This window comes from Molothrus ater, chromosome 9, assembly GCF_012460135.2.
Source record: "Molothrus ater isolate BHLD 08-10-18 breed brown headed cowbird chromosome 9, BPBGC_Mater_1.1, whole genome shotgun sequence".
Lineage (NCBI taxonomy): Eukaryota > Metazoa > Chordata > Aves > Passeriformes > Icteridae > Molothrus > Molothrus ater.
This window is the reverse complement of record NC_050486.2, coordinates 19,005,885-19,022,764: the sequence shown is the minus strand read 5'-3', so window position 1 is coordinate 19,022,764 and position 16,880 is coordinate 19,005,885. Positions and strand designations below refer to the sequence as shown.

General features: G+C 38.0%; 1 protein-coding gene across 1 annotated transcript in view; it reads right to left on the bottom strand.

The window, feature by feature from the left end:
* Positions 1–16,117, bottom strand: part of LOC118689563 (vitellogenin-1-like) — a 43,230-nt gene extending 27,113 nt beyond the window's left edge. Inside the window, 13 exon segments of the mRNA XM_036387903.1 lie at positions 831–928; positions 1,008–1,225; positions 3,267–3,485; positions 5,032–5,154; positions 6,228–6,393; positions 6,494–6,651; positions 6,757–6,907; positions 9,566–9,717; positions 10,399–10,560; positions 12,676–12,927; positions 15,371–15,522; positions 15,747–15,767; positions 16,078–16,117. Of these exon segments, the coding sequence (XP_036243796.1) occupies positions 831–928; positions 1,008–1,225; positions 3,267–3,485; positions 5,032–5,154; positions 6,228–6,393; positions 6,494–6,651; positions 6,757–6,907; positions 9,566–9,717; positions 10,399–10,560; positions 12,676–12,927; positions 15,371–15,522; positions 15,747–15,767; positions 16,078–16,117 (1,912 nt within the window).
* Between the last annotated feature and the right edge of the window lie 763 nt (positions 16,118–16,880).

Here is a 16,880-nt window from a genome sequence, read left to right as displayed (position 1 = left end):
CTATAATCTCCTAAGTCTACCAGCTACATATGCCAAACCGCTGAGGCTGTCATGGTCATTTACATAGAGGAGTTGCTTAAAAAATCTACTGAGAAAAATAACATACATGGAAAATAGCAAAAGCTACAGTGTGGACCAGCAAAACCTCTCCTCTAATCTGGTCCTTCCCTACTTTAACTGTATTTTCATGTGTAACTCTGATGTAACTGGTCAGTCTCCAGATACCATGCATGGATCTGCTCATTCTAGTAAAGAATCCTGGTAGAAAGATGCAAGAAAAATCTTTAGACAATAAACCTGATGTAGCTGCACATGGGTGCAATGAATTGTCACATCTGAATGTTTTCAGAGTTTTCTGTTTCACTGGGCACAATTGTTGGGGTGAACAGTATTTAGCATCACATTTGGATGCAGCAGGAGTTGTAGGTGTTCAACACTGGTAGAAATTAATCCACTTCAGCAGCAATTTAGGTCCCTTCTGTTTGTTTGGTGCTGAACAATGGTATGAAATTGTTAAGCACCACTGAGAATACAGCATTTCATACAGGAGCATGTGCCTCCCTGACTAATGAAAAAGGAGGGTTAGAGCCCCACAGGCCCTCTGGTAATTTCATTCTGGCAGTGTACAATGCAAAACACACAGGGACATAAAAACTCTTCAAATGGAGAGCCTGAGATTCTCATATTTTTTTTCACTGAAGATAGGAAAACATGGAGGAACAACATGCAGCCTAACAGCTGGCTAGGAGAATTGGGCTTTCATACTGTACAATTATTTTCCCCCACATATTCACCATTGTATGTTTTCTACAAAACCTTCTGGATCTTACCTTTAAAGATGCTGAAACGGAAAACCTTGCTGAACTGATATCCAGACCTGTCAAATTTGGGACTTAGTGCTCTGACAGCCATTCTGCAGGCAGAACCCCTGGAAAAGTTTGGTGAGCACATTAATATTTCAATTAGCTTGCAACAAGTGCTTCTCCTAGGAAGGGAATTTTCCTTACAGCACTTGAAGATCTGGATCTGTGCTTCTACCCAGGGCCCTCAAGTGAGAGTAGATGAAACTTGCCACTTGCATGCTAGGCTCCTTCAGCACAGCATCAGCTAATGTCATCACGATTGGAAGACCTGGCTTGGTTTCCAGTAAAACTGCTGCAGCCAACATTCGGATTCGAGGATGAATTTTTTGGTTCAGGAAAATCTCAAGGGTAATAGCCTGGACCTGATAATAATAGATATATCCAGTTTTACTGTCAGTTTGAACATTTTGGTAATAATCACCCAACACCTGTGAATGGTCTGTTTCATCAATAGCACAGTAGAAATTTGGATTATTTAATTATTATGGCAACACTGTAGTTTCATAGTCCAAGGGCTGAAAGAAGCATTATGGTAATGTAGTCTGACTTCCTACACAATCAAAGCCAAGGAACTTCACTGGATAACTTCTACATCAAATCTTTCATACTTTTTGAGCTATCCCACTCTAGGTAAAAGAGATTTCATGAATTCATTACATACCTGAGAAGTGATTTCAGTAATCATTTATCCCTCTACATAAAGGTACAACTTGTTTCTAATAATGTGATCTTCTGGGGTACCTTCTGCTAACTAATAGAATAAAAATGAAACAAATAAAACCCAATTTATTACCAGAAATGTCTATGCCATATAGGCAGCTTAAACCAAAATTCAATGCAATAAATGTAATTTCCTTGTGGTTGACATGTTTGCCCTCAGCAATATTCACTACCAAGAACAATTTTATACTGGAACTTTTGCAGTTTCCAGGGGGGCACAGGAGCCTTTGGCCCTAACTTTGAAATGGATGTGGATGATGTGCCACTGTTCTGGCAGCCCTTCTGCACAGCCCTGTCCTGCCTGGGAGAGAGCACATCCATGAGCTGTAATGAAGAATGACCCAGGAAACTTCAGCAAACTTTGGAAAAACCCTGACTGGTTTTATGAATTTGAATATGTTGATTATCAAATGTCAATGTAGATGAGGTGATAAAGATGCAATAGGCCTAAATTTTCAAATTAAACAATAAAAAAGGCCATGAATTATGTAAATTTAGTGCAAATATGGGCGTGTACCTAGCTGCAAGCCAGGAATTGAACTGTTTTTTGAACCAAAAAAAAAATAGTGGCCACAATCATTAACTTGTTCCAGATCACTTCTCCCCAAACTAAATGCAAAGAAAATGAAACTGAGTGGTCTGGGGCACCTGTGGAAAGCCAGGCCAAAGAGCAATCAGAGATGCAGTGTTGGTCTCAAACATCACATTGGCTTTTTTTCTTCCCCAGAAAATACTTTAACTTCTACCCTTGCAATTCTCTCCTATCCCTCCCCTGCATTTCCCCATCCAGCTCCTGCACTCCACTAAATTGTTTCTTTATTCTTTTGGTTAAAAGCATACTCTGGCTCACTATTGTCTGTGGATCAATACATGCACTCAAACTGGGAGGCACATGCAAAAATGAATATAATGGAAACACTGATACTGATTAGTAGGTGAATAGTTAATGAAAGCTTTTATTTTACTTTTTATATTAAGAATTTACTTATATGAAACAAGAAATTTCAACATTAAGAAAAAGATCTTGAAAAGCTTGAAAAGGTTTCCATTTAAAAGCAGATTGCTTCACTATGAAAACGATTGTAAAGTGATGTCTGTGGTACAGAAGAGTGTGCTGGTGTAGGCTTTGTATGTGAGATCTAATAATTATCTCAGTCAGGGACAAAAGTCACATTTAGTAAATGCTCTGTTTATGACTTAAGCCCACACAATGTCTGTAAATTTGTAATTAGGATGCAAACCCCTGGTATCTATTTACAATAAAATCCGGTCTTGAATTACGATTAGATGTGACACTCAGTATTAAATGTCAATTCTCTGAAAACCTTGTTTTGTGGTTCTCTCACATACCAAAGGTGAAGTAGTACTAAACACATTTGGGTCAATAATTTAGTTTTCTGTCTAATGTCCTTGGAAATGAAATGTTTGCAATGGAAATACTGATTTGTCTTCAACAACAATGAATGTACCCTTTTAATGGGATTTTTTTGTTGCAGTCTGAAATACTGGAGGTTAATGTCAAAAGAAATAAGACATGCCTACCGAGGAATGGCTAAGTATTTTTTTATTTAAATAATGTTATCTTTAAAAAAATAAATCTGCTTTTCCCTCATCACCCATTATCTGTTAGCAGCTTTGTAAGTGGAAGTCAGAAGGGCAAAGGAGGCAGCTTTGTTTTCTTACCATTTTGGGGTCTTTCAGGCCTATGTTTTTCAGGGCCATCACAGCAGTCACATGGACCCTGAGTGGCAAATCCAAGGCACCAGCTGCATATCCTGGCAAAAACTTCTTGATGTGCTTGATGCTGGCTGGATGTCCTACATTCCCAAGGGCTTTCAAAGCCAGGGAAATTTCTTCTGTGCTAGACTTGCTCAATGCCTCTCCTGCAAAGCCATGAAGAAGCTGAAAAATGAAAACAAATATGTTGAGTTCAATTCCAGCTCTTATCTATATTCCATTCACCAGCCTGTTCTGGGGTTTGACTTCCATAATTTCAGTTTGTTCAATTCATTTATTTTAAATATTTTCAAATTCTTATTTTTCCTCATGAATAGAACATTTTATTCATAGAAGGTGCACTGAGCAGCTTCTTCTCACTATACCTTAAAGTTATCAAGTAAGATTTTTAAAGGAAAAATAACAGCTTGGACCTAGTGTCCACTGCCTTTCAAGTAAGTTGGGAACCCTGAAATAATGCTGCTTGAGCATCTCTCTCTCATGGTTGAAGATAGGTGCAAAAATACAGATACAGTTAAACCTTCAGACCCTTAAAATGATTCCTGAAGATATGGCTAGTGTTGGTTCCCTTAACCAGCTATGAAAGCCTTTTTCACTGTTGATTAATAGATGGAAAATGAGATCACTGCCAACAAATAGGTAATTTTACAGCCTTCATTGTAAGCAACTGCATCACACTTCTATTAGTATGGCAAGATTAGAAGTAGTTGTCTGAAGGCTGAATAAGAGCAAAGAACTAAATACTAACAGATAACTGTTTTAAATGAAAACAAATGGCTCTAAAAAAGGAAGTGAGATGTAAGAGAATAATTTCAATACAGATTGTGTAGTTTAAAATAACACATTTGAGATCCCTTGATGGTGCAGAAACAGTCTACTTGATATTACTGATCAAATGAAGGGACACTGGAAATGCATTGAATAAGCCTAAACAATCATTTGCTTTGGGAAAGAATTTTCATTCTTTGACACAGGGTTTCTCAGATTTATTAATTAGCTCAAGAGCATTGGTGGCAATTGTAACACAGGAGACCAATGTAGGAATGTTGGCCATGCCTATGTACTACAGGAAAAACATCAAGTCAGGCACGCAGTGTAATTGGAACACCCTGCTCTCACTGGGGATGGTGGATTGACGAGTGCCAAAGACTAAACACACATTTCTCTTTCCTTCGTTGTTACTGGCTGAGTGGTTGGCTCCAAAAAACTTGACATGCATTTTTAGAACTGGGAAATGCTATTTAATGACTGCTCAAATTGTTTTGAGGCCTGCTGATTAAAAGCAGCGTAGAACAGGGAGGGTATTACTGCTGTTATAACAACCTTATAGCCTATATTGATGACTGAGCTCTGCTTGTGGCTAGGATACATTAATTCTTACAAAAACCTGGGCTTTTGTATCACTTAGTTAGTTTATAAATATACATAATACCTATATTTAAAGTATTTTTGAGCAATGTCACGGGACTTCATTAATAATTGGCAACAGAGCACTCAGAGACACTCAGATAGAAAGTGTTATGAATTGTTTGCTTCTTCGTCTCACTCTCTTTCGTGTGCTAATCTAAAGATAAAAATGCTGTATTTAACCAACTGGGGTTCCTTTCCCCAAAGGAAGCTCTGTAGTGAAGCAAGCTACGGCTTTCTGAATAATGAAGAAAGAACTCAAGGCTTAATTTTTCTTTTAAATGATAAATAAGCCTGTGGTTACCTGGAGACACTCGGAGCAGGAGTCTGAGGAGGAGCACTGCTTGTGGCACAGGGACGCGTAGCTGAGGTGACAAACCTTCCCAAGCACGGAGCTCGAGCGTGGGCAGTGCTTCTTTACTATGAGCTGGGGAGAAGGCAGCTGGTTGTTACTACCATTAATGAAGAGAAACATTATTGAAAAATATGTTTCTGCACAATGAAAGACAAAACCGGGCTTTTGATATTTTTTTTGTCGATGGATTTTCAGTTAATCTGTGGATAGCGCTGTATTTGACAGCGTAATTGTAAAGTAATACCAAGTAACATCTGGAAGGCAGATCTGTTTCTTTTACAGTGTTTCACATTTAAATTTGGCATAGCCTATAATCCAAAGGGAAGAAATCACCCAGTCATGGAATGGAAAAATGCACATTATTGAAGAAACATTCATCATGTTTTGTGATTGCCTCAGCTATAGGTACAATGAATTTGAGATTTGTTGTGAATGGACCTCATTGCTTGGGCAGACAGGAATATCTTTTATAAATGCAGGAGCTGACAGGAGGCACCAGCCCACTGGTTTCTTGTGTGGGAAGCAGAGCACCAGCACACAGTAACAGTTGGGCTGTCAGGGCTTTCACTGGGGGAAAAAATCTAGTCTGGGGTTCATCATCTCTACTTAGGGTAGGCAGAGATAAATTCTTGCATCTGAGACTGGATTAAAGCCTGTGTATACAGAAAAAATTGCAAAAATAATTAGTCTTCCTCCTACATGGCCTACACATTGACATAATTCCCTTGGTTTTGACAGATCTTCTCAAATTCATAGCCATCCTTCTAGGACAATTAGGACAAACACGTGGATATAACAAATATGTATTTCTTGCTCCCTTGTCTTTGTAGACAGTCAGAGAACTAATCTGATATAACTTTAAAGTACATTTGGAAAAAGAGAGACTAGAAGCCACTGTTTGCAGCAATAACCTCTGTCCCTGAGGGGTATTTTAGTCTTTATTTCCTGTTTCATTCTGGACTCATTTTTGCCCTTTTGATTTGCATTCTCCTCCCCTTAAGACATGCAGGAAACAAAGCCCTTTCAACCTCGCTAGAGGATATAAAACCTTTATCATTTCAAAGCCTTTGCTATCTTGTCAAAGGAATAAATACAACAGATGCTAGAATCAGCAGAGTGGTTTGAAAGTGTTTAGAGAATCCCACCGTTGCTTCCTCCATCACATCCTGAGTTGGAGTGCTGGAGTGCAGAGCCACAAGCACTGTTTGAGTCACTTCCCAGCTGGTGAGCTCCTGCCTTTCCATTTTGTGCCGCAGGAACATGAGTGCTCGGTGACTGGCCACTGCAGGAATTATATCCAAAATGTGGCGCCTGCAATGGGAAAGGTAAGCAGCATTTTCCAAGTCTGCCTCTGAACACAGGGATCCCAGAGGGTCTCCAGCAGAAGCAGTACCACCTTTGCTGCCTGTACCTGTAGGCTGGCCGACTGGAGAATCGCTTCCACACTGATTCGTAATTCTCCTCGTTTGCTGCGCGGAAGAGGTGCAGGAGCTTGAGAGCCTTTGCTGGTGCATCATTGGGAAGCTGGTCAGAGGTGGCCTCTACTAGTTCTTGGAGGCTTTCCTCTATCTGCAGAAAGATGAAAATGCAGGAAGACCACATGCAGTGTTGCATTGTTTCACATGCAGGGATTTAAATCTCCAACAAAGAATCTGTCCAGTTGCTGGGCTTTACCTCATTTTCCACATCTTTTATTTTAAATAAGTGGACAGGAAGCTGAAGCAGCTCACTGCCAAACTGATACTGAAGAGATCCACGATTCTGGTACTCTTTTGATGGGACCTCTGCCCTCTGCTTCTGCACATCAGTCAAAACAAGTTTTTGCCTGGAATGGAGAACCCCAGGAAGAAAACATCACAAGATGCAGGGTACAAACTAAAAAAACCCCAAACAAACAGTAATTCTGCTTCCCCATACTGCAATGCAGCTACAATAGGTTTTGCTATTGAGGGCATTTACAGCCAAATGCATTTGGACATGCTGCTCAGAACCATACTCTGAGAAGGTGTGCACTTGTCCAACAGGGCTCAGAGCAGAGCCAGCCTTTGCCTTCCTTTGGGAAAAACTGGGCTTGAGAATTTATGGAAGAAGAGGGAGGTGAGAAGTTGTGGCCTGAAGAATATCACAGGAAGTACTTGCTGTGTCTTAAGGAGTAAACTATGGAATCTAGAAAAACACAGATGGGAAACTTGCTCAGAAATTACAATTTAAATTTAAACATTTTAAGAAATTCATAAAAGCTGTTATGTGTCTGTGTCTCTCCTGAAAGCTTCAAATGGAATTGAAAGTTTTTAGATACAATAAGAAATGCTACAATCTTTTTACTTGAACTATTACAATTCCCTCCACATTTTGTTTGGTAAGCTGAATATCCTGGGGACTAGAGAAGAAGGTTCTCATGAAGCTTTAAATTGGATTTTAAAAGAAAAGGACCACATAAATTCAGGATTAGTCTTTGGAAAAGTGCTCGACCTTTTGAAAACTTTTTAAGAATCAACAAACCTTCATCATTTGTTATTAAGAATAATTCCAATGAGAGACTGTCTTTGTAAATATTTGCTATCTTTTACAATTTCAGCTAAAGAGATGCAGCCTATCCCACCAATTATGTTTAAAATGGGTCATTTAGGACACTATAATAAAGTTAGGTATTTGTACTGAACAACTGAAAACATTCCAAAAGCAATATTGCTGTACTACAGAGTCTCTCGAAATCTCTGTAGAAAATTGGTGCGTTTATTTCGGAATCTCTATGATCTTCTGTATCATTTCTATTCACTCCTTCCATATGGATTGCAGAGAACTGCTGCAGAAAAATAGCATATAACTGCTTTACAGACAAGCCACTGGAATTTGAATAGAAACTGCTACAGAATCAGTAGAGATTTTTTTCTCTCTTGAAATTTTATACAATATTATTGAAAGGGCATTTGGGTCACAAAGTAACATCAGGTACACTCAGGCACATTTAACTCCCCCTTTCAAATCCTGATGCATCTATTATGTCTTATTTTCATTGTTTTGGGAAGAGATATATCTGCCTAGAATAGATGAGAAAATGCTGTATTCTGAAGAGAAGAGCAAATGAATGCTAAAGATATTGCTAAAATGGCGAGACAGGAGTGAAACCTCTCTTGGCCTTGAAAGGTGCTGCAAGAGTCTTATGCTGAGCAGGTCTGAAAGCTCAGCTCCAAGTGCCTTGATAGATTACTTTTTTTTTAACAGAGAATGCATTGTGGAAATAACTTCTGAAGACTTGAGTGAGATAGTCACATCTTCCCAACTATCTTATATTTGTCCCCGTCAGCTGGGTAATGATAAAAATGCAGAGAAAATGGGAAAAGTAAAGGTACTACCCTTCTGAGAGCTGAGAAAGACCTTACAGAAGCCAATCTCTACAGGCTTCACAAGGAGAGTGTAATGCATCATAAATCCATTGTCTCCAGACTAATGCCGACTCACAAAAACCTATAATTTAATAAGAACATTGCAGTTGTGCCTATCTACACCTTGATAGCATAGATATTAAAGCCACTTTCACTTTTTGTTTTGGTTTAGTTTTGTTTGGTTAGCCAAATTGAACAGGTTCATTATATATATGGAGTTAATCAGTCAATTACTGACACAAACTTTCTGATGTTGCTGTTTCCAAGAGATCCTTGCAGAAGCTAATGGAGCAATGAAGATTACAGCAGCTGTAGAGTGGGATTGAAGAACACCTTCTGCACTGTGACATTTATGCCAAAAAGCCTCTCCCTTCAGTAGGGCACTCCTATTTACAAAGTCCATAATTAAATAAGGAGCTGAAAATTTTTTCAATAAATGAATTTGATAGATGAAAAAAAATTAAAATACTGAAAGTTTGAGTGCTTCAGCTAGGGACACAATTTCATAGACAAACATATTCGTGTTTTACCCTAAATTTCTTTAAGAAATATGTGAAACTTGCTGTGAAAAAGTAAATGCATTTAACATGTCTTGTGCCCAATTGTTTTGCAATAAAACCCAATTTCCTATCAAGAAACAGTTTTGGTGGGAGATTTGCAAGCTGCCCATGGTATTTAGGAATCCAAAGTCCTATCTAGGTTTCTTGTGAACTAGTCTCCAAGGATCTCTTACTGCATTATTATTTTCCATGGAACTCTCTTTCCTGAGTAACTGTCTTTCAAAGTATTTTGCTTCAAATATATTAGTTCACAATTTCTCAGATAGAATTATATTTGTTTTGGCTTTTATGGCATAAATCAAATATCCCTGAGAAATAAAATAGTCAAGTCCTGCCAAGTTTAGCTAACAAAATTTGGATAGAGATGTGCATGTTTCAGATTTACAACTAACAGTGACGGTTGTTTTTATGAGCTGTTTGGGATTTTATGTAATTAAATACTGGCAAACAATAGGCTGTGGAAGTAAAGTATTTATTTCACTTACAGACCTTCACTCAGATTACTGGATTGCTGAATTAAAGCAATATGTACATTACCTTGCTTCTACAATAGCATTTCCTCCTGTTATCTCGTTGAAGGGTGCAAACTGGTGGATTTCCTCAACATCAGCTTGTGTAATTACAGCTTCACTATGTGTATATTTAATTTTGTAATTGTAAGTAGCAGTTGCACGAGAATTCTTGTTCCTCTTTATAATATATAAAAAAAAAAGAAACAAAGCAAATAAAAAGTCATTGAACTTTGAAATTCTGTGACTAGAGGCTATTACATCACCCAGTAAACTCATTTGTTTTCCAGGGCTGTTTTGTTCATTGGCCATAAGAGCAATCAGTGTGAATTCTGTGCACTCACTTGCATGGGAGAGGTCAGGCACGCTGCCTGTCTCCATTACTTTTACTGCTAAGAAGTGTTAGCTGCTTTTTCCTTTTCCCAAATCTAAGTAATTGGTCATTCCCTCGAGAAGCAGACACATTTTTCTGAGGAGAGCAGCTGCATAAACCACTCTATTTCAAAGACAGGATTATAATAAAATTCAGCAGTACCTGTCTTGAATAGCAGAAAATGGACATCGTGACTATTTTTTTTACTCAACAGAGCAGGTGAACTAACTCATGCTGATAATTAATGGTTTCCAAGCCAGCTAGCTTGAGCTAGCTCAAGTGTGCTTGCAGTACATTACAGGGGGCAGCCCAGACCTCTGCTTCTCTGTAGGATCATTTTCATACAGAAAGAAAATATTGACAACTAGATACAGCAGATCTGATTTTCCTCTCATTTTTAGTATTTCAAATTAAGAGATTGTGTGGATATCAAATGGTGTTCTGCATAAGAATTTAAAATACTTTTACATAATACCACTCTGATTTACCTGCTGGCAGGTCTTGCATGGATGAGTGTATGCTGATCCTGTGACAATTTGAACTTTCTCTTCACAGCTGTCCAGGTCCTTGGATTTGGTCACATAGACTAGGTTTGCTCTCTTGTTTTCCCGGATTGCATATGTTGTGTTACAAATACCTCCAATCCCAGCCTGGCAAAAATGAGAACAGGATCAGGATCACTATTATACAAAGCTTTACTTCACCTGTTTAATTCTGCATTTTCAAAACTACTAATGGAAGTGAATGCTTTATTTTTTCCTTATATTCTTCAGAAGCAAAATTGTAATGATCATTACTTTCTTCTCTTTTTTACAAGTACCGTTTCCAGTAAGCCAAATCAGAGTTACACTGAGAGAACTAAATCTCCCCAAAGCTTCACTCAGAGCCTCAGGAAAGGGGAGTAATATTTTCACTTAGAGCTGTTGATTATGAAATATGTTTTGAGAAAATATTAATGAAAAAAGTGTCAAAATAATTTGATCAGTCAGAATGAAATCTTAACAGCAAAGTATTTCAAGGTTGGAGATGACATTCTGCCCTCAAAACTTGCTTTTACAGAGAGCTTACCAATGCCTATGGAACAGGCCTTGCAATATCAGGTGATCTGTCACAATATGACCAACAATAATTAAAAAAAATTCAGTATAACAGAGTTTTGATTATGGGTCATCTTGAGTTCACAGTTTTAGCTGAGCTCTTCAATAATATTTTGAGCATATACATTTATAAGAGCTTTTAAGTCTCCACAGTCAGTGAGATTTTTGTAGAGGAAAAATGCTTGATTGCATTTGAGGAGGAAGAGTTATTTTCCTGATTTTTTTATTATTGTTATTTATAGCATAGCTATTGCAGAGACCAGCTCTGGGCTATGTGAGAGCAGAGAAATGGTCACGTGGTGTTTAGGAAGGAAGACGTACCCACTACATCTTCAGCCTAACAGAATTCCCTGAGACACTGTGTCTTTGGCAAAGGCTAGAAATAGGAATTGTCCAAGATTTCTGGAAGCATTGCACTGTGCAAATACAGGTGTGGGTCTCTGCTCACTGCAGGGTATGGCAGAGACATCCAGACTCTGTCTGGCCCAGAGAGTTCACTGGGATGGAGCAGACTCCTGCCCAGCTGAACTGCACAGCTCTGTGCGGTTTATGGCCAGCCCAGACACCCTGAACCCACAGGATGGGATGTACACCTTCCCAGGTTAGTCCTTTAAACCTCTCTGCAACTTAGATTTTGGGACTAATAGGGTTTATCTTCCTTTGTAGAGTGACTCAAGATTGTCAAGCATGGGTGCCAAAGCTCATTAATCAGTTGCTGGCTGAGAGAAGCAAAGAAAACTTGGAAATTATTCCAGAAGGTGAAGCCACATCTATTGCCTAGTGGTGAGAGTATAACATATTGCTAACTGAATTAGAATTAAGATGTGAAACTAGATATGAGAAAATAGTGTTGCAGAACATCCAACACCACCACATGGATTGTTATGTGCAGAAAACAGTGTGCAAAAAATTAAATCATCTAGCTCCTTTCCCTGAAACAATTCTACTTATGGAAAAATTAATTAAAAAAAATATAGAGTTACTCTGGTTTAGAGTTCCAATAAAAATAACATGAAAGTACAATAATTTAAAGGTTTTTGCCAATCTCTGAATTGAATGTAGTCTAATCAATGTAAATATGGTTTCAAAAACTAAACACATTGCAATTTCTGTGGTGAATAGTAATATCAGATGATTGACCTTGACTAATATATTACAACTTGAAAAACAGTGGAAATTTCAACAGAGCATCAACTGCAACTGTCAAAGCTGTTATGGTAATGTTATGACATATATACCATTTTCTTCCTAAAAGAGGAGCTAGAAGAGATTAAAGTATATATGATTGGTAGAAAAAGTCAAATTACTGTTATTTTGACTTTAATATTAGACTGTATTTTCAAGCATATTCTGTACAGTGTTCCCATTTTATGTAGGCTTCATCTTTCACAGTTTGCTTTCTCTGTAATCACAAGCCTGATTTTCCAAGGGTTTAATTCTGCAAATGTATTTTCTGGAATGCTTTCATCAACCAGTTTAAAACTATGCTCTTCTGTTGTCCTGTTTAAGTACATCTCCACCAAATGTTGTCCCATATGAAATTTAATCATGATCTCCCAAGCTTAGGTCTTTCTTATAAGTGAATTTTATGACAGGGATGAATACAGAAAACGTGGTAGAAGACTCTGAAGTGAAAGTTTATTTATTTACAAAGGCACCACAACTCACCTCCTGCAGACTGTATGAATTCTGCGCCTTCTTTATGCTCAGCTCCAGCACGTTCATAATCCCTCTGTAGATGTTCAGACCATCATCTGACACAGAATCAGGAGCCATAATGTTCCCAACGTGGCCATTGCTGTACTCAAACTTGATGGGGTTACTGAGCTGCCCAGTGAGGACCTGGGTCAGTTTCAGGGATCGCGAGAACGAGCTCGCGGGCCAGGCACCGTTGTACTCTGCGGCTTCGATCGAGTGAATCTAGGACAAAGGGGGAATAAAACTCCTCTTTCAGTTTTTTCCCCCCCAGTTAACTTTTTTTTCAATACACACAAGCATCTAGATCTTCAATCACATCAAAAATAAGCTTTTAAATAACACAAAGCTTCTTCAAACGGGAAACTTAGAAGTTTTCACTTAGCATAACCAGTGTCAATACACACATTTCTGTATATAAAATGAAAGAGAACAATGCAAATGGCTGATATTTCCACAGCCACTGCACTCTGTTCTGTTTCACAGAAAATCCATATTGACAAAGGTTGACTTGTGCAAAGAAATGAGCCAGAGAAGAGCCACATGCAGCAGGTTGCTACCCGAAAGTAGTGTGGAAGAACTGCAGGAAATTGCAGGAGAAAGTTAATGTTGCATAAAACATCATTAACTCCTGTTGTGAACTCTGTCATTTCCCTCACTGGGGTCACAGAGCACAGGCAGCAATCTGAAACTAATAAACACATGGCCTCTAGGCCAGCCAGACATGCAGAATTAGTTTGAGCAGTGGACAGCAGGTTACAGAAATTGTCCTTCCCTACGCGTTTTGCTGTGGAACCAAAGGCTGAGGCACTGGCTCCAGCCCCACTCTGCACTTCACACTCCAGCCTCAACACAGGGCACATCCAAACAAGTAGAAACTTGTGCTAAACTATGCATAACTTGAAAAATTCCTACCCCAGAGAATAGGCATGTTTAGCTTAGTTTCTCAGAGGACCCTTCCCTTCTATATATTTTGACAATTTAAAGAGACTTTTCTCTGACACCTCAGGCTGGCGATGTGGTGCAAGACACGGATTAATTTCTCAAAAAGCCACACAAACTAAATCCTCATACAGCAAACCACCGGAGACTGCACTTTCATATTTATTTTTGTTATTGTTGGTGGAGATCACTGCCAACCCCAGTAACTGAAGCTTACAGGGATGGCTGTTAGAGAGTAAATCCCTCATGCTGCCTCTTGGACATGCTTCTGGCATATTGCATACAGGCAGGTTTGGGACTGCTCTGCAGGGTCAGGGCGAGGTAGTTTTCCTCAGCCCTTGGGGCCCAGGCAGGTCTTAGGCTGTCTGCTTGGTTTTGAACACAGCTGGCAATTCTTACTTGTTGGTTTGTGATGAAAAAATTGTCAGCTGGAAACTGCCCAGGGACCACAGCTTTTTGTTTAGGCTGAATGTGAACTAGCAGGCTGCAGATGAAAGTTTAATTCCCTGAACCATCCCTCCAAACTGTCTAATTTAAATATAACAGCAGCAAAATAAACTTTTCCCAGAGAAGAAGGGAATAAATGTACTATTACCTTTAGCTTAGAACTTGCCCAAAAAGTTATGGTTTTTTTTCCTTTTCTCCTTTCCTTGCCTGAAATTATTTCTGAAATGGAAACTTTTCAAAAATGCAGTAACACCAGTAAAATGATGTTGGAAAGTTTTAGAGAACAGGAGTCAATTTTTGGTGAGGACTCACCCTGGCACACCAAGAGCCATTTAGGCAGGAATGAAGGAGGATCTGGGATAAGGACAAGACTTCTTCTGCCTCTTTTTGGCAGGGAAGCTTTCTACTCACCACTCTAGATGTGTGACTCTTATTTCCTTGGCTTTTTTTGTTTTGAAATCCATCCCCTTAAATATGTCATGGAAAAGCAATATTTCCCATCTAGATCTATTTTAATTTGAATTCACAAAAATACCTAATAACAGCAGGCTAATTCAGGGTGGAAGGCTGCAACATTTACAAGCATTTACTAGATGGCCACCAGTCTTTTTAACCTACAGTTTTCAATATGCCAAATTAAAGCTTTTAAAAGTAACATTTTTCTTCCCTGCATACACAAGGCTAAGTGAAATTTGTGTAAAGCAATTGAGGTGTGCATTTCTCTACAATCATTATAAGCACATATAGGCTTCTGTTAAAGACAAAAGTGTATTTCACATAATCAAAACCTTCAGAAATTACTCAGCAAGCAGTAAAAACATACAATTGAGGATGACAAAGAATGTCACGCAGGACCCTTCAGAAAAAAGAAGGATAACATTAATTATGCTAAATATTGAATCACATGCAACTACTGTTGCATCTTTTATTGCCTTGTGTCTGCTTGTTGTGAAATCAGTTGATTAAATAATCCTAGGTTGTACAGTTTGAAACAATTGGATTGATCTACTAATAAATAATTGTGCATTTCAAATTACATTCCATTTTTTCCCTGACCACAAAGCAGAAGAAATCCTTAAAGCCCAAGGTTGGCTTGAGCTGAGAATTACCTTGCAAAGTGCAAATAGAATTTAGGGCACTGTATAAAAAATAACAGAGTTAGTTACATTATCCCTGAGTAAGCACAACACATGATGAAACCTAATAACTTCACAAAAGCTTAAAAAAGAAGCTAAGTATGATGAGAATTTTACCTTTCAAATTTAATATATTTTCTTACCCTAATAAGACAAAGTTTTGGCCCAATACCACTAATTTCCACTTTACTTTTTATTCTTATTCCAGCTCTTGCAAGTCCTTTTTCTGGAAGTCCACTGAGAAGCGTGGTTTCATAATCAAATGTATAAACCTTGTTTTCGCTGAAATCGGGTTCTGCAAAGAAGTGGTTTCCATAAAATATTATACACAATGTACAGAACATACTAAAGTACCTGCATTAGAACGTATGGAACAAAAAAAGACAAATTTGTTCATTTTGCACTGCACCTGAACTAAATTAGCTGTTGTAAAGCTATATTAAACATTGATACACTTTTCAGATTCTATTTTTAATTTCACTCATTATAATTATATTAGTTGATAGGAAAATTACTTACGGTAATTAAGATGCTGGCTCCCTGAAAGAGAAGAAAAAATAGAGGAATGAAATGACAAAGAAAAAAAAAACACCTTAAAATGTGAATATACTGTAGTATAAAAGGCTATATCTCATCTTGCACATATAGCATAACCCTTTCTAATTAACTTTGCTTCTTATTTCAGCACCAGCCAAATACCCTTTTTTCTTTAAACAACAAAAGAAGTAATGAAATATTTTTTCTACAACATGTTAAAGTTCACATCTGCCAGTGAACTATATTTAGGTTCTGAAACCTTTTCCTGAATATACAATTTTAAATTGATCAAAGCACATAAGTAGATACTTACCCACCAGGGTTAAAACCAGGGCTAATATCAAGCCCCTCATGATGGGGATAAAGTAAAGGTGGATGTGATGGGTTTCTCTTTTATAAAGGCATGTGATATCACATGTTTCTTTTGGCACATTAGTTTGACAAATAAGTGCATTCTAGAATGCATATTGATCAATCCCAAAATAAACATTTCTGAGGTCATGAATGCTGACAACTTCAAATCACCTCATGAGTTCAGCTACCTTACTTTCTATGTAGTTCACCATGTTTGTGAGCCCTTTGAAATCCAGCAGAACACCTTGGCAGGTATATGCTGGAAAAGAGATTTAATTTTAAAAACATCCTGCTTTCTATTTTCCTCCATTTTTCTACATTTTATTTATACAGTAAAAAACCACCAAAGTTTAAATTATCCAAATATAGTTCCTCCATCATAACTGAAATAATTTAGATTTCTTCCAGTCATGTCTTCAATCTCTTGATATTTTATTCGTCATAAGGGTCACTGCTTTGGAGACAAACCTTGCTCACATTGAAACTCTACTTTTAGAGGAGAATTTGTGGTTGATTTTACAGATTTAGGCTTGAGACACCTTACAGCTCATAGGCATGCAATGAGAAACTGCCTTTCCGTGGTGCTTACCATATCTTGCTACCCACACCTGGAAACATAAAACTTGTCAGTATGACCATCACATTAGCCTTTGGTTAACAGTGAAAGTTTATACTAAGAAAACAAGAGGGAAATTATTCTCTTTGTTTATAAGAAGAATCTAACAAGAAGTGAGTTAAATTTCCAGAGGTCCTCAGTGAGTT